Genomic DNA, 25526 nt, shown 5'->3' on the forward strand with positions numbered 1-25526 from the left:
CCAAATTAGTTGGGCAGAGTGTGAGTAAATGGATTGCTCCCTTTATATGATCTCAGAGTTTCCGTCCTGGGAACAAGAAGGTGATACAGGTGGGAACCACCTAGATGGCCGTGTGCATGTAACATTGCCCAGGGTTCATGTGCCTGCTAAGATGAAGTCACGTTTTGCAACCATCTTCTTTTTGACTACAAGCAGTGATCTGGGAACCGAGGATGCCCACATATTGTTAGGAGCTACTCAGAGGTGGAGGACTTCCTGGAGCCCATCCAATTTCCTCAAAGTATGGCACACCCCAGGAACAGGAACAATTCCTGCTCCAGCCCTCCAGCCCTCCAGCTATTTGGGGAGGAGTGTTAGAGCAGGGTGTTCCTTTAGGCCATTACTAAGGCCTTCCCAAGCCCATTCAGTTGGCAGGGAAAAAAACCCTCCACAAAGCCCTGAAATCCAGCCGATGCCCACGGTATTGAGTTAAAGGAAACACTGGCCCTACCCTCTGGAGACAAGAGGCTAGATATGGTGAGCACCAAACCGAGGGGAAAGGAAACACAACTCACTACTTTACTCTTGCACTAATAGTACCTGCCCTCACTTAGCCAGAATAACACAGTGGAAAACCTCCCCTTCACCGTTCAGCAGCAGAATATGTGTACACAAAGCATTGGTTTGGCCCTAAAATGACACTGGAAAAATAAACGTGAAATTCTCAGTGAAAAGGGAAGCAAGCAGGCCCCACAAATTCAAAGGACTAGAACCTCTGGGAAGACGGCTGTGGGAGCACCTTTAAACCTGGCTTTGAAACCCAAAGCAAGAAGACTGTGAGAAGATAAGATTCAAAGGATTTGGGAACTCATTTACATCCAGGACTGAGACCAAAAACTAAACGAGAAGATCATGTGAAGAACAAAGAAGAATGGTGCCGGGCGTGTCTAGCAGCCATGCAGTGAGGACGCACAGCCAACGAGCTCCTGCCTGGACGAGCTCCTGCCTGATACATTAAATGATTTAAGCTGCTGGATGCGTTTAAGTTCCTTTCTGGCAATGAATCCCCTGTGCATTGTGCCTCAGATGAAGGGGGACCACTGGTGAGGCACTGAGAGACAGTCTGTGCCAAGGAGTGATGGCGGGAGAGGGAAGCCACTGACTGGCTGCAAGGGGGAAATGGTGCCCGCGGCCTGAGTGAGCGGCCGGGGCAGCAGGGCCTGGGTGCGTGGACTGAGGTTCAGAGAGGAAGAGCCTCCGGCGCCTGAACACCGGCACTAAGGTGTGGAGCAGCTGCTGGGAGTGTGCTGCACGCAGCAACAGCAGCAAGATCCGTGTGGTGGGGGTACAGTGACTGCCCCCCCCCCCATCGCAGGTGGGTGCCTTATCGGGCCAACCGGACGAGCTGAGGTCTGTGAAGCAGCCCACGGGAGCCAGAAGGTTGAACAGATGCTGATCGACCCACAACAAATGGGCCTGCACACTGGCTGTGGTGCATAACAGACACCATGCACTGGGCGGATGGCGTCAGCACGATATACTACTTGCTGAAAGAAGACCCCAGGGAGGACGACAGGACCGCGTGGCATGGTACGAACAGAGGTGAGGCGGACTGGCTTGCCCCACACGCACTGTCCGCAGAGAGAGGCACTTCGAGAGGAGGGATAATCAAGTGCCTGGCATTACCATAATAAAAGTTAAGTCACAGGGCCTGCAGCCAACCCACCTACCCTCTTACACTTGGGCCCAGAGCGCCCTGCATCGCAGCTTGGTGTGCCTATCCAAGACGGGCCTGCAGAGGTAACACATCCTGGTTTGCGACCTGGCTCTTTAGCAGCACTGACCCTCAAGCAGAGCCTGCACATCCTGTGCCATTCAAGAGCAGTGTGAGATTGGTGATCATTGGGGGGAGTGCCAGACTCTTCGTGAGAACACACAGAAGGCAGCGGCAGCTCGCAGTGAAGGTGGTCCTGGGGGGCCGGGCGACAATTGGACAGAGGGCCACAGCAGCTGCACAAGTGAGTGTGGAAAACGGCAAGAGGCGGTGGTGTGCCACTGAGGACCCCCTGACATCAGATCGTGGGAAGAGGCCTACGGTGGCACACCCCAGTGTCTCACAAACACATAGTGGATGACATTGCTTGTAGCTGCGAGAGTAAAGATCTGGTCATTGCTGGAAACTACCGGAGGCGACAGACAGCACTGGGCTTTGGACTGCATGGAACAGGCCTAAACAAGGAGAGCATCACCCAGCGAGGAGGTGCATGATTGACAGTTGCCAAAGGGCTATGAGGGAGGTATCTTGCACACATGCCGGACAAGCAGCACATGAGTAAATCCAGGCAAACTAAGATGGAAGCATTTGCGTGCAAACAGAAAGGGGGCAACGAGACAGGCAGCGACACTAAGCAGCAGAACCAGATCCTGAGAAATATTGTGATGCTGCAGTCCACCTTGGAAAGCGGAATAGATGAGGTCAGGATAGATGTAGGGTTGCTGTGGCAGAACGTCTGGGCATTGCCGGACAGAGTACAGACAATGGAGGCGCTGTCATGATGCCTACCCCCGGGGACCCAGACCAAGTCTAGCAACCCCGGAAGCAGGCATCAAGTTATCCCAAGCAAGCCCAACAACCCCTGCTAGGTGCTATTTGGGTGCAGTCCTGGCGTCATAGGCGCCAGGCTCATAGATTAAAACTTACCTGATGCAGACCATGCTGCAAACTTACCTGATGCAGACCATGCTGCAAGAGCTCCAAGCCAAAAAAGGCTTGGAAGGGACTACTTTACCTAGGGACTATTTTTTTACTCAGGTGGGGCTGGGGAGGAATACTTACCTGGGACTACTTTGGAGGCTATTTAAACCACGCCCGAAGAGCAGCACACGCTTCGCGTTATTCTGCATCCAGCAGCGTAATGCTCACGGTGCCTGCAAGTCTGCATCCAGTCTTCTGCCACGCCGGCCTCGAGTCTGGAGCTCCTAGAAAAAGGGAGAAAAAAGGAGAAAAGGTTAGAACAAGAGCAATACCTTTGATCCTTACCTGAATTCCCGATCCATCCCGCCTTTGAGCTGGAAGAAAGAAGTTATTTTATGCGCGTCGCCTCGCCTGCTGCAGTGCCGCGCTGAACTCACCGGCCTTCGCAGCAGCTTCACATTCCACCGCATCCTTCTGCATGTTCCCGCCACACTCCTGCACCTAAGGGGAAGACAAGAACAGCAAGGTGTGCCAAGGGAATACACAGAGGCAATATTAGTTACCGCCCATAGACTTACCTGATTTTACCACCGGGGGTACTTTTCCTCTTCACGGGTCGGCGCAGCTTCCACTGCATCTTCGCCGAACCCCGGCCCATAAGGGGAAACAAAAGGACAGCAAGGTGAAACAAAGGGGCAAACAAGGGGAAACCTCCTCACCACAATAGACTTACCTGATTTTACCGCCGGAGGCATTATTCCCTGAGACTTCATACTTTCCCTCAGTGCCTGAAGAAGGGAGAAAGCAACAGGTTACATATTGACATTATTATATCGAACTGTGTTGGATAATACAAATCCTTACCTGAATATTACCGGTTGCCACGAGGAACTCTTCGCTAGGGTCAAGCTGCAACCTGCAAGGAATCGGACAAGAGTGAAAGTCAGACATTTGAACTCTTACGAACTACATACTTACAGCGTCTTGCCGGGAATCTCAGAGTCAATATTGTTCTGGAACTCACCAATTCCTTCGAGCCAGTGAAGCAACTGGTTATCTACGCGCCCCTGCGCTCAATGCTGGATGGAGAGTTCATCTTTCCAAACCATCAGGTGAGACTATAAGAGGGGACATCAAAGGTGATCAGTGGGGAGAACAGAGGGAGTGGGGGGGTTAACGATCAACTCGACGGGTGGTTAATTCCCTTTCTCCATTTGCAGAAGAATATTCCTACGGGCCAAGCAAACAAAGCTAGGTGGGCCAGTCCAGTCCGTCATCTCGGCACTACGCGTCACATTGGTGGAGACCGCAGCTGTCCAGTTCAGATCGACGCCCCTGTGGGAGCCAGGTGAGCGTAACAGGCACAGGATGACGAAAATAGGCAGAACATAGTCAGAATACAGTCTGAAGTGCAGGAACTCAAATTAAAAGTAGCCGCACTGGAGAGCAGGGCAGAGGAAGCAGAGGGCAGAGCATGGTGGAACTATATAAGGATACTGGGCCTGCCGGAGGAGACGGAAGGTAGAGACCCCACCACATGCATGGAAAATATGCTACTACAGGAGGTCGTCAGGAGGTAGGAATCCTATCCCAAGGGTTAACAGTGGAACATGTCCAGAGGTCCTTGGCCAGACGACCCCGCCGGGAGCACCTCCGAGACCGCTGATAGTGAAACTTCTAAATTACAGAGGAAGAAGCAGTCCTGGCATTCTCCAGATAAGGAGGGACTATCGAAAGGGGATCTGCTAGTATCACAGTGTATCCTGATTACACGCTCAGGGTACAAAAACAAAGAGCAGCCTTCGGACTCATGAAAGAAACGAGGCGACAGGCACGCTTGAAATACATGTTAATATATCCTGCCAAGCTCAAAGTTCTGCACAACGGCACCTCACACTTCTTTGAAAGTACGGAAGGGGCATAGGCATGGATGGACGTGACAGGCCTGGCCCCACTCTGGAGGAGGCAAGATGCTGCCACATAACGATCCGATGTCGGGTGGGCAAGCCTGACCTCTGGGAATAGGCAGTAGGACATCAGTTCACATACAAATGGCGCGAGAGGAAGACGGAGTACCTCACTGGTGGAATCGGACAGGGACATGCTGACACCTGGACTGCTGGTTAGCGGTTTGTGGGCAGGCACCTTTGGCTCTGTCATTTACCCTTGTTTTAGTTAGGGGTGCCTAGTAGAGGCACCCTGCTGCTATATGCGAGACCAGAGGTTCAGTGTGAGAAGCAGCTGAACCTGAACGGCCTAAGAGCTGTTGGGCACTTGTTGGGGATGGTTGAGGTTTGGGGGATGTTATATGTTGGGTTCAATTGCATGCTAACCACTCCCGTGACCTGCCTACCGGCACGGACGCTATCAGCATGCAACTGCAGTACATTACAACTGCAACTGGGTCAGGCAAGTGTGGACTGGGAGGAACCTGAGTTCCCTCATAATGAGACCCGGGAAACCCAACAGTACTGCCTCAAGGAAGGTGGATGGCAGAGTGCATTGCTAGGATCAAGACAAGTGGGACGTCAAGGGGAGGGAGGGAGGATCGCGCAAGCGCATTGAGTAATATCAGAATCGCTTCCTGGAACTGCAGGGTTTAAATAGCTATCTCAAGCGTAACACACATACTTGATTAGCAAAGGGGTGAACATAGCTCTACTGCACGAGACGCACCTTCTGGCGGCCAAGCAGGCTATGATAGGGAAGAAGTGGAGGGGGGGCTGGTATATGGATCACCGTACTCGACATATGCCAGGGACTCCCTAGTGTGGGTGGCTCCCTCGTGCCTTTTAGACCACTGGAATGTAAATGCGACAATGAGGGAAGGCTGACCATTGTGTATGGGTTCCTGGAACAGAGGGACATCTGCATAATCAACACGAACGCCCCCAATCATGATGCACTGGCTTTTTTAGATCATTAGGCCCCCGGCTGGTGCCATACAGAGGAGCCCTGTGGCTCGGGGTGGGGAGGATTGGAATTTTATCTGCATCCTACATCCAACATTAGACAGGTTGAATGATAAATGTTAGAAGGAGACTCTGCCAGCGAATGCACTGGCAGCGTTACTGCGGGAGTTGGGGATGGGAGACATCTGGAGGCAACTAACGGAGAAAGAAGGGACTACTCTTATCACTCTAGCCTGCATGGGGTGCACACACGCATAGATTATATGTTTACGGGCACTGAAACCCTGGGAAAATTTGTGGCCGCTGAATAGAGAGCAAGAGTCCTTTCAGACCATGCGCCTCTCGCAGTGACGTGGAAGAGGATGGCGGGTATGCCCCCGATTTTGACATGGAGACTGAGGGTAGAGGCATTACTCGACAAACCATTTCGGGCCCACATGCGTTACAGGATTGAGGAATTTTTTAGACTTAATGCGGAAAGTGTGGACAGGTCAGGGACTCTGTGGAATCCTTTAAGGTGGTAATGAGAGGGGAAGCCATTGGAAAGATGGGAGGCATAGGGAAAGACTTGTTACAGGACATCTCTAACATAAGAGTTGCAAATGGAAGCATTGGCAGGGAGAGGTAAACTAACAGTGGGGTGCAAGGGGAAGTTAGTTAAGCTCACACAAGCCTGTATTGCAGCTTGGGAGCGCCTGGGTAAGCATAATACACAGAGAGACTCCACAAAACGGGGGATAAACCCAGGAGGCTGCTTGCATGGCCGTGCCGCACAGAGGACAGGAGGAGTATGATCAGTTATGTTATGTTATAGAGACTTGAAAAAGCGCACGTACGCCCGAGGGCATCTTGGCGCTGTTGAGTGAGTGAAGAACAGTTCAACATAACAGAAGACAGAACCATACTAAAACAGAGTAGATTTCAGTAGTCTGCGGAAGGTAAGATGATTCGCAGTAACACGGATGGGGTGGGTGAATGAAGACCGGGGGTGGGTGAATGTAGAGTGGTAAATGCACCAGGTGCATTGATACCATGGTTGGGAAGAAGCGGCAGGGTCGGGTGAAGGCAGAGAGAAGAAAAGCAGAAGTGTGCAATTGATAACAGGGGAGTTGTCCGCTTGCTTGGACACTGTGGAGATATACTGGCCGTTAGACTGCATTCCAAGCAGCAGGCTGGGCTAGGCACACCCCAGGATTTGCTCCTTGGTGCTACCATGTGCTGAAACTTAAGAAGCACGAATGGGAGTTTTTATGTTAATCACACACCATCACCTCTGACAGTAAGAGCATGTTCAATACCTCTGTGATTCCTTGTGCCCAATAAATAATGTCATTCTAAATCTCTATTGCCCTTATTACAGTAACCCTGCACTGTTGCACTGCATTTGTGCAGTGGGAATTGCAACCGAGCAAACACGTACTGTTTCAATGCATTCTTTGCTATGTTGCAACTGTTCTGAAAAATTGGCTCCACCAGTGTGAAGCTTCTGTAACTCAAGCCCGGGTTTCTGCTATATCCATGTCTACATGTATTTCTTGCCAGGAATGGAAAACACGTTTTAATGGCTTTTTATCTCATAACTATTTTTTCAAGGAAAAGACTGTTTCACATTTAAAGGATATGATAGCGGAGCTGGAAGGTGCTTCAAGGTAAGTTTCACTTTCTACTATTTACCAAATATGTATTTTTGTTCATTTAAAATTGTGTAAGAAAAAATAAACAGTAAAGTTGAAGACACCCGCTTTTTTTTTTGTTTAAAGCATGTATTGTGATGACAATTGTGCAAATCCATCTGCCCGCCCCAAACCTCGCACACCTCCTCCAAAATCTGCAAATGTACGCCTTCCCAAAACTACAACACATACCTCCCCCTCCACAAACACATTCCCACTGGGCCCTACTAACCAGCTAACCTTTCCCGTCCCTTAGACGCCAACCATGTGAAGGGGGAGGGGCTGGCCTGCAGTACGAGAGGACCTATGGCAGTGGTTGGTGGGACTAGAGTCATCCCTGTTGGAGCCTAAGCGAATCATTATAGAGCAATCCCAGGCAGCCAGCTTTGCTACGGTGTACGCCGCCCTCCCCAGGAGGCCATAGCAGATGGTGCATCCATGGATCATGAGCTCTGTGCTCTTCCCTCCACCGCTGGCTATGGAGAGTGTTTCATGCCACCTTTGCTTCCTGCACCACGCGCCGCATAGAGTGGTACGTCGACACCTTCTTCTCCGTCCAGCCCTTACCTTCCCAGTGTTCTGCATTTCCCCACTCTACAAGTGGTTAGGTGATGCAGCTTGGCCGTCCTCTGTGCTGTCACCTGCCAGGGATGGTAATGAGCTGTTAGGTCCCCAGCTCTCTTTGGCACTGTCCCCACCGCCCCTGCAGGTGATGGTATTGAGCCATTGGAAGGGATGGAGGGCCACTCCAGCAGCAGCTCCTAAATAATCCCCTTTCTCGTTCTCATTGGTTTGTGGGGTCCCATCCTCATAATGAGGATAGGTAGGTTCCTGGGTGTCTTCCCCTCCCAGAACATGCCACAAACCTGTTCCGGCTTCCTTCTCCACCTCCTTCACCACTGGCACTGCCCAGAGTCCTGATTTCTAAAAAGGGCAGTGTCATTATGCTCTATGTGAATGAGGGAATGTTTGCCAAAGTGAAACTAAGACTATTGGTTCTGGGCGGGTTGGTAACTTTGTTTGGGCCAACGTGCACTTTTCATGGGTTTTAAATGGACCTGTGTCCTTGCCAAGTTCGACTGCACCCTGCATTGTGCGGGGACTACCTGTGAGTGACAAGGGATTCTCCCCATACAACCCCAAGCCCATCGACCTCTCATTAGAAGTCACGAGAATAATGCAGGGAACTTTAGCACAGTTTCTATACCGCCTGCTCTTATGCCCCCTGAATGCCCAGAAAGCCCAAACACTGCACTGACTGCTAGCAATGGCCTGACAATCACCTGATTGGATACAATAATTTGGGTTGTGGCTTATAGCTGTTTGGCATAGCGGCCATTAGGCTTTCCAGATGTCATGCGGTTCGATGCAATACCCCCCTGTCCATTGTCATGGCTAATATGGGCACCACATATTGGAGTTTGGCATGTGGTCAGCGCTGACTGTGAATGTTCTAGCTCCATGCTCCTGGCTACTAATCCCCCCCCCTTGCCCAGTTCTCTCCAGCGATGGAGCACTTCCCCCTCCAGTGGTCATGGACTTCTGGCGATGTTGGGCCACAAGAGTCAGTAGATCGTTCCATTCCTTCTTGCTTGCACCAGTGGTACAGGGGTGGTATTGAGAGAGAGAACTGTGCCTCAAATATTCCCACAGGCTGGTACACTTCCAGGAAGGGGTTTGGCTGAGGAGGAGCCGCTTCCTCCACAAGGAACTCAAGCTCCTGCTCAGAGAATTTCACTTTTCTCTTGAGTTCATTGCCTTAGGCAGCTCCAACAACACAAAAGGTTTAAGCAATGGTGGACATTTTAGCTGGATGACTGATGCAGCAGTCCAATTTTGAACGGTTTAGGGTTTACAAAATGGCTTTTGCACTGCTTCCTATTTTTCCATACATGCAGTAACTTTATATTCATATGTGGTAAGAGTCTTTTCCCATCACCACATCTGTTTCTTCTTGTCCTCATGAGGAAATTGTTGTTCTCATGTTTAGTGATAAAGACCTAATTGGGTTTAAAGATCATCTGTTGTCCGCATGCAGCAGCAGTAATGACTACATGCAGATTTTTCAAGTACAAATGTACCAGACCTATAGTGAGCACGTTCGATTGATGTCTAAATAGTACTGTGCTATACAGGGCGGAATAATGACAGCAACACCACTTACACCAGAGAAGAAGCAGCAAATGTGATCCTGTGAAAGGAAAGGGAAATATAAATGTGGGAACGCCCAGGTGAATCTCCTAAAGCTGCATTCTCCTCAAGCATGTTCACAGTGCATGTAAAAAAACACAACCAGCACACAATATCCTAATGGAACATGTCAAAGATGAGAGATGAGACCGTGTAAAGTGATCGGGAACAAGTATGTTTTTGGAAGCATGTTGATTGCATAAAAGTTAATCATTCACACTCTCCACAAAAAAGGAACCACATCAATAGAAGGACCGCATGAACCACAAACATTAAATACATTTTCTATTTTCACTTGTTAATGATACCTTATTCTTTGCAGATGCTTCTGGCTATCTGTTGAGGTGTTTTTTGCACAGGCAAGCAAAACAAACAGCATAAAAATATCTAGCGTATCATACGAAAACACAGGTCCTAAAGACACATCACGTCCAATTTTATATTGTAAGCAAAATGGGCCTCATTCTGAGTCGGGCCGGCTGGTTAAAAAAAGTACCAGTATCCATGGATACCAGCATTTTACCGGACCACCCGACTAGGGGTTTGCCGGTGGGGCATCTGGGTTACTGCCAGCTAAAGCTAAATGCTGGAGGTAAGCCAGGTACCCTACCAGCCAAAAAAAGTGTCTTTACCGCCACCGGCATTGCCGTGGTGGTAATGACAGAAAATCCCCTCATGGAGTTCTACGGGACTCCATGAATGGGGATTTACTCTGTAACGCCGGCACTCGTAATCCGATGGCAATGCCAGCAGACCGAGTGCCGGTAAAGGTAAGTACCAAATACTAGTATCCTGGTGGCTCTACTGCCAGGATACTGGCATGCTCAGAATGAGGCCCAATATCTGGTGATAGGGATAGTCCTCATGAAGGCACGGGGTGGACAGAGAAGGGAGCCAGTCCTTAAAACACACAGTTAAACAGTCATTTCAAGATCCCAGTACCTACACTGACCAAGCCCCAATAGTTCTAGACCTCCAATACAAATGTGCCTATAAGTAATTGGGCTGTGTTTCAATGTTTTCACACCTATAGGATCTTCAGAGGCCACCAAAGAGCAGTGTACCTTTTAACTAAGAGTACCAAGTAATTACACTTTAGGTAAAAATAGTTATTCTCACCTGAAAGAGTTGCAGTGTATGTATCTAGCCACATGTGGCAGAAGTAGTAGACATAACTTTACAAATCACAGGTGAGAGCTACAATTCTAGCCTTTGGCCTAAACCTTCCTGCAATCCAACTAGATGCAGGAAGACTCTCAAGGGGCAGGTAAATACCCACACAGACTATTTAGAAGAATTCCACACGAGTAAAATGTTCCCATAAAAATCAAGGGGAATTGTCAATAGGCAATTCCTGTGTATGGAAAAATTAGAGTTAAGTCCCAGTTCTATTTCAAAGATGCGGATTTGGTGGCAAACACCCCCAGACAGGTTTAAAGGAGACCCCAATGAAAAGTATCAGTGCTCAGTTTGAGAACCAGGAGCCCTGGAAAAAGATGCAGCACAGTAGGAAAAGCCCACTGAAATCCAGTAGGAAAATACATTAAAGACCTGCTTGCAAAAGGTCTCGGCCCTGGACAACAGAGGCCACTGAGAGGGTAATGATTGTGAACAACCCACCTCCCCAGGGCCTAGGGGTATGTACTCACAGTATTGGTTCCCAAAAAGTAATGCCCAGGAAGGTCAAATGAAGCAGTAAGTTAAAGTCTTCTTTTCTATGTTTGGTTTACAAGATTCAACTTTCCAGGGACTTGTACTGTGAGCCAATGATGACCCCAACAACAGAAAAGATCAAACACCCTTCCTTGAAGGGAGCCCCTCAAGCCAGAAGCAAAAACAATGTCAAGGAAGACTCCAGAAAGTTGGGTGAACCCGGCAAAGGAAGTTCCAGCAACTCCGCGAACAAAGAAGGGCAGTCCAATGTGTCGGGTTAGAAGAAGGACAGAGTGTCTTCCATTTCAAGAGTTTTATTTATTAAAAATGAAAAGACGTAAACTCGTAAATGTCCCTAATCTATGGGGTTTCCCTGCCCTAACAAAAAACTAACTAGGGTGCTCGCCAGTCGTCGTTGAGTCCAAAAGGAAGAACTGTCCCCTGTCCAAACCTAATCTACTCTATCCCTGCTACTATTAAAAAAGAACCGAGGTACAGGAGAATGACTCCCTTCTCCTGTATTCTGCTTCTCAGCAAAGTCACTTTAGAAGTGTATTTACAGGTAGTCCTTAGCAATGACTTTTATGGAATCATACAGTTTAGAAATAGGATTCTTCAGCTTTTCCAATGTATCTTTGACACCTTTCCTTTCTCTTCTGAGTTTGCTTCCCTTTCTTTCTTGATTTAATATGTTTATTGCTCTTTCTTGACTCAATGCCCGCTCTCTTCTCTGGCTGGGCCAGTTAACAATGGATTTACCCCAAAATATTGGAGACAAAAAGACTGAATGCACAATTAGTGTGCAATCGGCTTAGTACAAAACATCAAATCCCATAATACCGAACAAGGGGAGCAGGGGCGTTGCTAGGGGGGGCTAAGAGGGCTATAGCCCCTGATCTTTTGGTTGTAGCCCCGGATAGAATCTCAGGAGCTCCAGCCAAAAGACGAGCTAGCCCCCAGTCCCAACAGTTCCGACATCAGCGTAGCCCGGGTCTTTTCCAGACCTAGCAACTCTCCTGAGCAGGGGTGTCCCACGCTCCCCTAGTTTGGTATTATGGGCTGCTGGGGTGTCCCCTGCATACATTAGTGCCCAGCACGGGGACAAACAACCGAAATCCGAAAAGCTTGAATTACGAAACGTGAACAAGTGGGCTTTGTAATTTTGTAATTCAAGCTTTTTTGTTCGTTTTTTTGGCATAGATCCTTAACAGGTTTCCCACTTTTTTTCCACTCTCTTCTTTTACTCGGACGAGTTGGAAGTTCCAATAATGATTATGATTTGTTTCCCACTATGCACCTTTACTGCGACGAATAGGATTGCTGCAATAATGATTGTCACTTGATTACTTGATTTTCACTCTTCACTCTTACTGGGATGAGTATTATTGTGCCAGTAATGGTTATTACTTGATTTCCACTCCTCACTCTTACTGGGGTGAGTATTATTGTGCCAGTAATGATTATCACTTAATTTCCACTCTTCACTCTCAATGGGACGAGTATGATTCATATACTCATTATATTCGTTACCTCTCCCAGGTCTCCCGCTGTCTCCGTTAACTCCTTTCCTTCGGGTTAGCGTCACCGGACCTGTCTGCAGGACAGGAAATTCTTCTTGCGCTGTCAAGGTGGCTTCAGTTTTCTCTCCTGTTCGCTCCCTCCCTGTGCATCCGTTCCGCAATGTGGGAGGGTCTGTGGTATCGGCGTTGTTACTGGACCGGACAGTCCACCGCATCTCATTCATGCCACCACTCATTGTTCAGTTTTTTCTTTGGGGTTCCCTTTCCCTAGTTTCTCCGACTTCCAGCTTCTCTTGCATCAGTTTCATACACCAACTGTCTTTCAGATTTACACGCTGCACTTTCAGGTTTCTCTCAGCTTTTGCAGCAACGCTGGATTGAAACTCCTGGGCTTCTCTACTTCCTAGAGCTAATCCTTTGTTTTTTATGACGTGTTGCTGGGCCTTCCCCAGCTAACATTATAGTCCTTCTCAGTATTGGCAAATATGTTTCTGCACAGTGAACCACTGGGGGAGGAAGGATTGCTCAGGGGCAACGTGCTTGTGTTGGAAGCAAGACAACGCGACGCAGGTTCGAATTCCAATCCCTCACTTAGAAACCACTTGTTGGTATTAAGCATGTTATAAATGAACAATTATAAATTATATCACAATAAGAAACAGTAGCTTTTTCTTGGCTGTTATTGGTGGGCTGTGGATGAGTAACTTAGGGAGTTCCTCTTCAGAGCGGGAGTCCTTGACCCCAAGAGGGGGGAGTCTCTCCCAGTGAGGTCCCACTTGCCTTTACCGCTAGGGAGGGTATTGCGTAGCAGATTCACCTCCCTAGCCTCACAGGCAAAGGCTCCCCCGCCCCATGCAGATAAGTGACTGAATCCCGCGATTCGTCACACCAGCCACAGAAAACACTTCTAGGGTACAGCAGCAGGATATAACCACAGCGTATGATAGGATACTGGTGGCAAAATGGCATAGAGCCTGTCCCAGCATGAAAAGCCTGCCCCCATCACACAAATGGAGCCAGCAGTAGGACTGATGAGGCCCAGGAAGGAAGGATGACGAGGTGCCAAAATTACAAACCGTAGATCAGCCCAGGGCACAGCTTTGAGCAACTGTGGGAGACACGACACGGGAATTCTTCTAGCACATTAGTAATCCTGCTTCTGCCAAAAATTCCAATAGCACCTCTGAGTTTAGGTAGAGGGTTTCCCCTTAAATACCACCACTCAAAGGGAATGGCCTAAGCAAAGCCCTTTGATAAGATAGGAGGCAAGAGACAGTGTTAGAACGACAGACTATCTGTTTTGCCCCTTAATCTAAGAGTCATCCCAGACCACCTCCACAGGATGTGATATGGTCAGCCCATTGAGGGAGACTGATCTAAATCACAAAGAGCCCATGTTGGCACAATAATAATTTTAGGCCTGCCTCATGGTTCCCATTAACAAAGAAGCCTGTAAAACCAAATGGCAGAAAGCAGGACTTTAAAAAAAGCATTGGAGACCACCAGTGGACACAGGCAAGATGGCTGCATGAAAGCATCACTCTTCAGGAAAGGCCAAAACCAACGAATCAGCTAGAAATAAATTAGAAAAAAAAGCGATATAAACAGACTAGCGAGTTTGACCATGACATCAGGCGTCAAGTAATCCACTTTGGACAGCTGGCGGCATACTAGGAGCTGAAATTGCCAGGCGTGAGAAGAGGGCCTTAAGCTTGCAAAAAGGGTGATGAGTAAAAGGCGGCAGCATGACGAGTAACAAGCCACAGAGAGTGCATGCAGCAACGTGGCTGTGGCAGAGGCGGACCGATCAGAGGGACCTCTGCAGGAGCTGGTGGAAAGAAGCTAACTGACGCAGGATGGAGAGCAAAGGCCTGAGGGAATCCGAGAGCAGAGACCAGGACACAAAGCGAGTAAAACAGGCGAAGGGAGAGAGGCCATAGGCGCGCCCTGTAACGTGTGTGAGGAGGCACAGCAAGGTGACTGTGTGCCGTGAGGATACCGGGTGAGTCATTGCAGGCCCGGCAATGACTGGCAGGGATTGCAAGATCACACAGAGTGGAGGAGGCAGAAGGCCTTCTGTGGCAAGACTACAGAGAGCGTGAATTGGAGAGGCGGTGTGGGGGCCAGGGAGGTGCCCGGCGAGCCCCAATTAGAGGTGGAGATGGCACAGGGACAGGGAGACATTGATGAGACCTGTCTACAAAGCGACAGAAAATAGACCGCAGCGGAGGTACGGGAGGCCAGAGGAAACGCTGGTGAGGGCGCTGGCAGTGAAGGTGGGGGGGATAGGCACTTCTTGGATGCCCAAAAGTGAGCTCAGACGTATCACCCGGACAGGAACTTGAAAACTGAGAAAGGGTCCTGTACACACTTAACAGGGCCAGCAACTGCAAGTGAGCACAGAGGATTGGGAAGAGAGCTGGGTAGAAACACCTCAACACCAGAAGGCAGAGTCCCCTGAAGGGGTGAGAAACCAGACTGATGGGCCTACTCCTTGAAGTCAGCACCTGGTTGGGCCTGCCGAGAAGATGATTGTGAAAACGTGTAGGGATAAAGAGAGGCAAAGCCCCAGCTCACAACAAAGAAAGAAGTGAGGGGATAGCTAGGCGCACAGTGATACAGCAAGAGCCCAATGACATCAGCAGCTGTGGCGGTACAACTCCAAGGGCTTAAGAGGAGCCCTGAGAGACAAGGCCCTAAAAATATGGCTAATAAATCAGGAACCGGAGACCCACTGAGAGATAAGGTGTCGAATAAAGCTGACATTGCCTCGCTCTTGGAAGAAATCTGATCCATGCGGAACGACATTCAAATGTCCCTATAAGCACTTAGTAGAAGAATGGAAAAAGTGGAAGAAAGGGTGGAAGCACTTGAAAATAATCATTTGTCCGCAGACATTGTGGAAATGAAGCTGAATGCCAGGATTAAGGACTTGGAGGTCAAGAAACAGGAACTCTCACTGAAACTGGACGATCTGGAAAATATAGAAAGACGATGTAACCTGTGCATATTTGCGAACAAAGAAGGAGATGGTGAAAACCCCTTGACCCGGGACCAGAAGGTCTAGTCAATCATCTGCTCCCTTTTCTTAAATAATGACAAACCAAGCAGTGACTTTATATTTGACCAAATTTACTATGCAGGAGGTTTGCCCAGAGGGCCGCGCTCAGTGTTGGTGAAAATGTCAATAATACAGACACAAAGAGTTCATCCTAGACAAATCCAGAAACCATAAAGATCTTCACTTCGAGGGATCTGGGATAACTATCTATCAGGATCTCTCAGCATTCATTCTGGCCAGAAGAAAAGACTGCAAGGCCCTGACTCAATGGCTAAGGGACAAATATGTGAAATATAGATGGGGTATCCCTTTTCACTCACTTTCAAGAGAGAAGCTGAGGCGGAAGGCACACTGAGTTATCTTAAAGAAGCCGACCAGGAAATCGGGCTAATTAAAGACAGACTGGAGGGAAATATTGGGGGACGTGGCCAGCTGCAATGTGAATCAGATGTGTTCTCTCTGAGCAACTCCAATGATCCTGGACTGATGTGCTTTCCGTGCATCGGATAGATTACTAATCGCCCTGCAGAGGACCGCTGTGTTGTAGACGAGAAAGACAGGCTCTCTGACGGTGCAGCGATCGACTGAGACCGCGGGAGAGCCAGGGCGTAACAAAGTGACAGTGCCGGGACAGTGGGACACGCTGCAGAGGAGCAGGAGCGAGCCCAGAAGCCCAGGTCTGCCCCGCGCCTCTGATATAGAGTGGCAGGTGTTTGGGAGACAGACCCAACGACGCACAGCCAGCGCAACCGAAACCAGGAAGTACTGCAGGGGCAGGTGAGCGGTGCACAGCGTTCTGCAGATGAAAAGGGCTGCTTGATCACTGTTTGGACGGAGAGCCGGGCAGGTCATTGGGGCAATACCGGAGCGTGCTGATGGTCGTGTGATGGTGCACATCACTGCAAGCAGCCCGTAGATTAGGAGCCAGAGCGAGTGAAGTGATCTAAGGGCAGCCATCTCCCACTTCTCTCTCCAATGGCGGCACTGTCACTGAGCCCCATATATCCTGGACACACTTCTGAGAAAAAAAAAACCACCTAATCCCCCCCCCCAAACCTTGGGAGATAGAAATTGAGGGCAATCAGCGCTGGGATAATCCTGGCAGTTCATCTGAGCCACTGGCAAATAGCGAGCCAAGCAGTGGATTGGGGGCATATGGGCCACAGTCTGGGCTGAAGTAGAGGTACTTGCATGCACGGCGCAGTGGCAGAAGCTAAGACCCAGAGCCCCCCGAGATCGGACTGAAACTGGGAGCTGCATTCCTACAAAACTGTGGTGTATGCTGGATCGGTATAATAGGGGCTGTGCTAACAATACACCGGTAGGGGCCGCAGTGAGGGGCAGGGTGCGGATCATTGCCTTCGGTGAGGGTTTCGAGAGCGCACAACAAAGAAATGTTGGAGGGAAGAAGGAGGAAAACCCCAGCAGAGCCAAGGCAATTGAAGATGGTTGCGTTTGCAAAAAAGGGGAGCAAAAGCAGGGTCCTAAGGATACCGAGGCACAGCTGGTAGCAGGAAGCCTGGGGCAGCTGGCAAGAGGAACTGACGCAAGAATATTGGAGGCAATTGTGGTCCTCCAGGCGTCAATGGAGTCCCGCATTGATGAAATCAAATGTGATGTTGGCCTCCTAGAGCAAGATGTGCGTAACCTGGCAAGCAGGGTGAGTGATACAGAGGAGAGAATGGAGATGTCCGCCACCATGAAGGAGCTGCAAGAGAAGGTCCAAGATCTAACAAGAAAGGTGCGGATGTTGCAGGACCGGGCGGAGGACACAGAAGGGAAAGGGAGGAGGAGCAACATTCAGATCCTGGGGCTGCCGGAAGGAGAAGAAGGCAGGGACCCCACCACATATGTAGAAAACATGTTGCTGCATTAGATTGGTCCGGGAGCACCGTCACAGGGGTTTACGGTGCAGAGAGCCCATAGAGCTCGAGTGATAAGGCCCTATTTTTGGCTACTACAGAGGAGGTGAATGCCTGAATGGAGGCTAACCAGATGAAACATATGTCGGGGAAAAAAAATAACACTTGACACACTGTCAGGGGGAGAAACGTCGCCCACACAAGAAGCTACGGATTCACAGACACCAGAGGATATTATGGTTAAGGAGCTCAGGGTGGCGTCCTATTTATGTCGCAAAGGAATCAAGATAGCGCTATTACAAGTGCCGCATCTCACAACTCAGAAACAGGACCAGGTCTTGCAAAAATGGGGTGGGAAGGGTTTTGGGTCCGCCTTTTCTACTTATGTGAGAGGGGTGCTTATCTGGATAGCCCCAACGGTCCCCTTCCGGAAGGTAGAAGTTTGTACAGATAACGAGGGAGGATGGTGTTAGTACATAAGTTCTTAAACAGAAAGGAGATCTACCTTATAAATACCTTTACTCCTAACCATGACGCGTCCACCTTCTTCTGCTCCCTATACACAAGATTAGCCCTTTTAGGAGGAATGACATGGATCTGGGGAGGGATTTCAATTGTGCTTTGGACCCAGCATTAGACCGATCAGATAGCAAGCACAGGACACCATCCCCACCAGCGAAAGTCTTGAAGACACTATTAGAGGAGATGGAGCTGCGAGACATCTGGAAGTGGCTGATGGGAGTTAAGAGGGAATTCTTATTTTACTCAAGCGTACATAGAGTTTACACATGTATTGATTATTTCTTAACGGGGCTAGATCAGCTTAGGGAGTTTGTGGGTGCCTTCTACAGGGTTAGGACCGTTTCTGCTCATCTCCCCCAGAAAATCGAATGGGTGATAAGCAACCAGCTTGCCCCGGTACCCACGTGGAGATTGGGAGCAGAGGCCTTGCGGGATAGGCCCTTCCGGATGCAATGGTACACCAAATAGAGGGGTATTTCCGCATCAATGAAGGCAGTGACAGTAGTGGAGAGACTTTATGGGATGCTTTTAAGTTGGTAATATGATGGTTGCCCTGGCAAAAGCCAGAGGGATCCAGAAGGATCTAGAGCGGCAGTTGGGGAAGGTAGAGGCAGCAAATAAACATAAAGAGAGAGCCAGTCCAAGGGCGGAGAAGGGGGAAGGGACCTCATTAGGCTTTGACAGGAATGTCTGGAACATTCGGAAAGTATGAGCAGATAAAGTTTTGCAAGATACTCGGAGAAGCTAAAAGGGCAAGGGGACAAACCTGGCAGATTATTAGCGTGGCTGTGCCTTGGAGCCGATGGTCGGCATAGGATCACTGATGTAGAGGAAGAGTATGGGGAATTATGGAGGTTACGAGGAGCAATTAATGATGTCTTCCAGAGATTCTATCAAGACTTATACGAAGAACTGGCGGGGGGTGAAAGCGCTAGAGATTGTAGAAACATTGTCAGAGATTGGATTACCAACTCTGAGTGAAGAACGGGCAGACGCGCTGGGAGCACCATTTATGATAGAGGAGCTGAAGGTGGTGATCTGTGCATTGCCTACGGACAAGACGCCGGTGGGCGATGGCATTCCGGCTGAGTTTTATAAGGTATTTGTAGACGAGGTAGCCCTGAGACTGTTACAGACCCTTGAGGAGGCATACAAGGTAGGACGACTACCCTGTAGCTTAGAAGAATCTTTTATTATCCCAATCTTGAAGCCAGGGAAGGAGGAGCAGTATTGCAAATCGTATTGCCCAATATCCCTTATTAATCGGGACTGTAAGATACTCACGGCGGTCCTGGTGGAGAGATTGAAGAGGGTAATAGGGGCACTGATCCGCCCGGACCAGACGGGATATGTCCCGTGCAGGGCGACGTCCGAGAACCTGAGAAGGCTACACGCAATAATAGATGGGACGCAGAGCTGGGTGGAAGGATGTGTAGTGGTGGCATTGGACGCAGTTAAAGCATTTGATTCAGTTAGATGGGAGTGGTTGCAGGCCACCCTGCAAGGCTTCGGGGTAGGAGAGAGGTTCATGAGGTGGTTCCGGATGCTCTACTCCACGTCGGTAGCAAGGGTGTGGACAGGCAAATATACATCAGGGCAGTTCTCTATACGAAGATGCATGAAACAAGGATGCCCACTGTCCCCCATGCTGTATGTCTTGGCCCTAGAGCCACTAGCAGTGTTTCTGAGGAGGGAGTTCAGGGACACAGGGCTTCTAGTGGATGGGGTACACCATGTGGTCTTGTTATATGCAGACGACATGCTGCTATATGTATGTAGCCCAGAAGATAACCTTGCATCTTACCTGAAAGTGTTAGATAACTTTGCAACACTGTCAGGAATATCAACAAGCAGGACGAAACCCTGCACATTTCCATTTGCGGGATTGGACGGGGTGTAGGAATCACGGCTTCCAAAGCTGGGGCTGCAGTGGAGGACACAGACATTCAGATACCTAGTGGTTAATATCTACCATGACACGGCGAGGGCCCATCAGGAAAACATGCTACGGGCCAAAACCATGTTAGTGAGTTCTATCAGGTTCTGGGAGAGGTTACCCCTCTCGGTGAGGGGCAGGATAGCGCTACTGAAAATGGTGGCCCTCCCACATCTATTGTATAATTTCCTGAACGTTCCACATCTCATACTGAAGTCCTTCTTCAATGAGTTGGCCACAGTAATAGGGGGCTTTATATGGGGATCTGGTAGGCATAGGCTGGCCCTGGACACATTATGCTGGGACTACTAAGCAACAGGGGTACAGCTCCCGCACTCTGAGCTATATTATTTTGCGTGAGAGCTACAACACGTAGTGGGGTGGTTGGCGGATATAGAAACAGTGGAGCATACACTTCTGAGAGCGGGAGTTGCAGTCTGCTTATTGAGGGAGGTGTTGTGGTTGTGGAAGGACAGAATCCGAAGCCCACCCTGCCTCTTATAGTTGGGTAGAAAGATTTGGGCCAGGACCAAGGCGCTATTGAAGTTGTATTGAAGTTGGGGGAACCCTACTCTCCTCACATACACCTGGCAGCACTTTACGGTGGAGACACTTAGGACCTTGTGTTGATCAGGTCACAATGGGTAGATAAAGGGCTAGTGACGGAGGGGATCTGCTTTCCCCAGAGGGGCTGCTAGAGTTTTGAGAGTTAGAAGAAGAGTTTGGAGTGTGATTGGAACGTTTTTGAGAAATTTCAAAATAGTACATGAAGTACGGAGTAGATGGCAGGGTTTCCAAGTCCTCTGGAGGAGGACATGGAGTGTCCAGACTGTACCAGAGGCTGCTAGCCAAATTATAAAAGAATAAGATCAAAAGAAAGCATCAATGGGAATCGGATATAGGTAGAGAGCTCACAGAAAATGAATGGTCTAGGGCGCTGTTGTATCCGAAAACGATCTCAAGGAATCCTAGGCTGAAACTGACCCAGCTCTATGTGCTTCATAGGGCCTACATGACTCCACACCTTATCTCACAATTTCCGATCTCAATGGTTAGGGGGTGCCAAAGATGTGGCGAGAGCAGGGCAGACATGAGGCATATGTTTTGGATGTGGCGGTTGATTTGAGGGCTCTAGCGAGAGATCAAACTAAGGATTATGAAAGGAAGGTTAACAAGGTATGTCTGTTTGCTTGTGGTGTTTACGTTCCCTAAGGGTGCCAAACTAGAGACGAGATTGATGGACCTAGCCTGGGTGTTAGCAAAACAGAGGATCGCCATGGCATGGAAATCGCAGGGCGATCCATGCATGGAAAGGTGGTGGCAAGATGTGCAGCGTTCATCTGCGGCCTAAGCGGCAGTGTGGTTTTTTAAAAACAAATAAAAAGACAGAATGGAGGACGGATCAGGACGACCAGGGAAACGATGCATAGGGTGGAGGGAGAAGGCACCTGGCAGAGGGAAATTCAGAAGATTGAATATGCCATTGCATAAGTCACGAGGAGGGTTCTAGCAGTGCAGGTTGAGACACCTAGAAAATGAAGAGATGGGGGGTCATTACAAGTTTGAACCATTACCTATCATCGAGGTCCCATTCGCCAGAATACTTATGGACATAGCAGGGCCCATTGGAAAGCTTAAAATTGGTGAATAGCTTTATTTGAGTGATTCTGGATTATGCCACTCGATATGCAAAAGCCTTTCCCCTGTGTAATAATACTATCTAGCAGATATTAAAAACATCTGTTAAGAAGATGGCCGCCGGAGCGAGAAGACGCGAGTGAGTCTCGCTCCCGCCGGGCCACTCATTAGCACCTTAGAAGCTGCGAGCCGGAGGGCGGCTGTACCGCACACATAGCTCCGGGTACGGCTCCTGCCACGGGCTGCAGGAGGAGGTCACATCGGCCCCCTCCCGCGCCGAGGAATGGTGCTCCCCCTCCCCCATCGGGACAAGGAGCGGCCCGCGCACCAAGAACCACCATCACAGGCCCCCCCAGAAGACACGAGGCGGGGGCCATCGGCGGGGGAGGCGAGGATCGGGGAGGCCCCTCGGAACGGAGCCCCAGCATTGCGGCGCCCGGGGGTCGGGCAGACATCCGGCAGCTCCGAAGAACGGGCTCGGCGACCCTCGGCAGCAGCGGACCCCGCAGGAAGAGCGGGACGGAGCCGGGTGCGGCGCAGATCTCCCACAACCGCCCCGGGACGTCGGTCTCCAGCGGCGGTCCCCAGTCCGGTGGACCACAAGGTGAGGTGCCCCCCCTGGTGCACCCTGCGCCCCCCTGGGGCCCCGTGAATTTGGAGGGCCCCCCCCCGCGCCGGCGGCGGAACCGCACGAAGGCCCACCAGGCCGAAGCGGGGAGGGATCATCCCCCCCCACCCCACAGCTGAGAGATAAGTGGAGGTGGCCACAAACCGGAGCACCGTAGACAGACCCACCCAGGGTAACAGAGCGGCGCAATCTCCGAGGGCTGCACTAACCGGAGCCCCAACTCTGCAGCACACGTGGGCTCTTTACAACAGGCGCCACACCTAAGTGGACTATACGCCCCCCTTCCCCTCTAGTAGCCCCCCGAAGCCACCCCCTACAACGATAAACAACCCAAGAAGGGACACGAAATCAGCAGGACGCGCCAAGGCCCACCTAACAAGAGGCTTCCCCCCGGCCAAAGAAATAGGAGAGGGGACAGGCTCGTCCGGGGGGACTCCAAGACAAGAACATTTAAAGGAAGACATGTCTAAAGCGAAGGGGAGAGGGGGGGATCCCTACAGACACAGCAGCCCCCCAAACAAGACTCCAACCTGATACAAATGTGGGCAGGGGACACCCCAGTGTCGACCAGGAGCAGGATACAGGAGGACTCTTCTCAACAGGCCGCAAACTCGTCCGAGACGAGGGACTTGGCCCCCGGCTCCCAACCTCCGACAAAAGACGATATGCACTCCTGGTTTAAAGAACTACAAGATAAATTAATGTCAACGGTCCAAGACCAGTTTGCAGCTATTAAACAGGATATGCAACAGGCAATTCAAGGAGTTCAACATGACATTGTCAACCTGGAGGAAAGGACTGACACCCTAGAAAAAACGCAGAAGAAGAGGCCCTTCAGCGCGCCGAAACACAAGAACACCTGGTGCGCCTGACCCATAATCTAGAAATTCAGTGCGAAGACCTCGAGAATAGGTCCCGCAGATCGAATATATACGCATCAAAAATATGCCAGAATCGGTCCTGGACGGGGACCTAAAGAAGGCTGTTCAGGAGGTTTTCGGGGATATCATCGAAGCTCAGGACCCGGAGTCAGTGGGGATCGATCGCATACATCGAGTAGGCCCGAGACGCACGGGGGCACCGGGAGAGAGACCCAGAGACGTCCTGGCGGCTTTGTCCTCCTATCCACAAAAAGAGCTTATTCTACGAAGAGCAAGGCAGCTGGATCAAATCAGGATGAATGGGGCAGACATTCAGCTGTTTCAGGACTTATCAGCTGTTACACTCCTAAAAAGAAGAGAGATGGCCCCCTCTCACGAAGGAACTGGTCACAAGAGAGATAAAATATAAATGGACATTCCCTTTCGGTCTGCTGTTCGACTGGGAAGGGAAACAAAGGAGGGTGACCACCATGGAAGAGGGGCTATCCATTTTGGACATCCAGCCAAGGGAATCCTTGGCCAGAAAAGACAGGAAAATGGGGGAACCACACAACAGGCCGGGGGGATGGGAAATGGTCCGACAGAAAAGAAAACGGCGCGGAGGTGGTAGGGATGGGACTACCGTAACAAATTAGTGGATGCAAAGATGAAAGCACAAAAGACCCGGGGCCCAATAACTGAAGACAGCACATGGAACGGCCCCCAATGATGGAAGTCGCAAACGACAGACTTAGTTGGCCCGGCTCGGAGCTGGAACAACCCACATAAAGATCAAGGAACAATGAGGGGTTTAGGACTCCCCAATAAGTTAACCTCGAGCCTACAGAGGGCTGGGAGCGACAGGCGGAACGCCAGAGCTACCTTAGGTACCCGTGCCCTCCTCGGGTGTAAAGTTGCAACAAAGTTTTTGGTTGGGGGAATTGTTTATTGTTTGGGAGGGGAGGGCAGATCTTCCGGAAGCGAGAAGGGGAAGCACAACTCGAGCTCTACACTTGTACAATCAGACTATTTGAAATGGGGAAGATTCGACTTGTAACATTAAATGTAAGGGGCCTGAACTCCCCAGTGAAGCGGAAAAAAGTGGAGATCATGTTAAGAAGAGAAAAGGCGGATGTGCTATTGTTCCAGGAGACCCACATAAAAGCTCAAGATAGGGGGAAAATTCGCCTGAGAGGATACGAGATAATTGCACAATCCAACGCAGCCGAAAAAAAGGCGGGAGTGTTGATCGCTGTGAAAGGAAATATAGAAGTAAAGGTGATCGACAAAACCTCAGATAAGGACGGAAGGTATGTCTTTGCCAATATCAAACTACACAACGCCCTTATGACACTGGCATCCATTTACGCCCCAAACTCGGGCCAAGATGGCTTTCTGAGGGACACAATGGGGAAGCTGGAGGGGTTCGCGAAGGGGGAAATGATAATAGGTGGAGATCTAAATATGGCCTGGCACCCCCAATCAGACCGTAGTGCGAGCGGACCCCTCCACCAGAGCGCCCCCTCTCAGCGTCTGAGGAAACAGATGGAAGGCATGGCCCTGTGGGACGCTTGGAGGGAACATAAAGGCCAAACCAAGGGTTACACCTACTTTTCACACGTTCACAACACAATGTCTAGAATAGACTACTTCTGGGTGTCAGTGGGGATCCTGGGTAAAATACAGGATCTGGAGCTGGGCCCCATTTCACTGTCGGACCATGCACCTATCTGGCTGGAACTGTCGGCTCCGGGGAACGAAAGGAGAATATGGAGGTGGACACTCCCACAAGAAATACTATCCGACCCAGTGATGGGAGAATCCATAAGGGAAAAAATGGAAGAATTCTTTGAGCATAACGACACGGGGGAGGTCCCCTTGAGCACCGTATGGGAGGCGTCCAAAGCTGTAATCAGAGGCCATCTAATAGCCCTCAAAGCGACCAGGGATAAACAAATACGGCAGTGGGAATCAGAACTGGAAAAGAAGCTGTCGGATATCCGGGAAGAATTAATGTCAAGCCCCACAAGAGACCTAAAACGGACACTCAAACACACAGAGGGTCAACTCGAACATCTCCGAAGCAAACAAGCCCAGAGATCTCTCCTATACCTCAAACAGAAATACTACATCAAAGCCAACAAGGCAGACCGACTTCTTGCCCGACTGCTCTCGTCGAAGCGGAACGCAACGACCATCAAGAAAGTCAAAAATGCACACGGGGATACGCTAACGAGCTCAGAGGATATAGGGAACACATTCAGGGAATTCTATCAGAACCTGTACTCCACAGAGAACCCAAATGAAGCTGATCAAAACAGTTTCCTGGCATCGATCCCCTTTCAGAAAATATCAGAAGAAACCGGAGCAGACCTAGAGGCCCAGATAACCGAAAGT

General features: G+C 50.0%; 1 protein-coding gene across 7 annotated transcripts in view; it reads left to right on the top strand.

The window, feature by feature from the left end:
- TSGA10 (testis specific 10) overlaps positions 1-25526 on the top strand; it is a 539078-nt gene that overhangs the window by 335357 nt on the left and 178195 nt on the right. For all 7 annotated transcript variants that reach the window (XM_069636638.1, XM_069636640.1, XM_069636642.1 and 4 more), the window contains exon 12: positions 7180-7235. In XM_069636638.1, coding sequence (XP_069492739.1) covers positions 7180-7235 — 56 coding nt within the window. The remainder of the gene's footprint in view (positions 1-7179; positions 7236-25526) is intronic.

Source organism: Ambystoma mexicanum, chromosome 7p (assembly GCF_040938575.1).
Source record: "Ambystoma mexicanum isolate Mex_15411 chromosome 7p, UKY_AmexF1_1, whole genome shotgun sequence".
NCBI lineage: Eukaryota > Metazoa > Chordata > Amphibia > Caudata > Ambystomatidae > Ambystoma > Ambystoma mexicanum.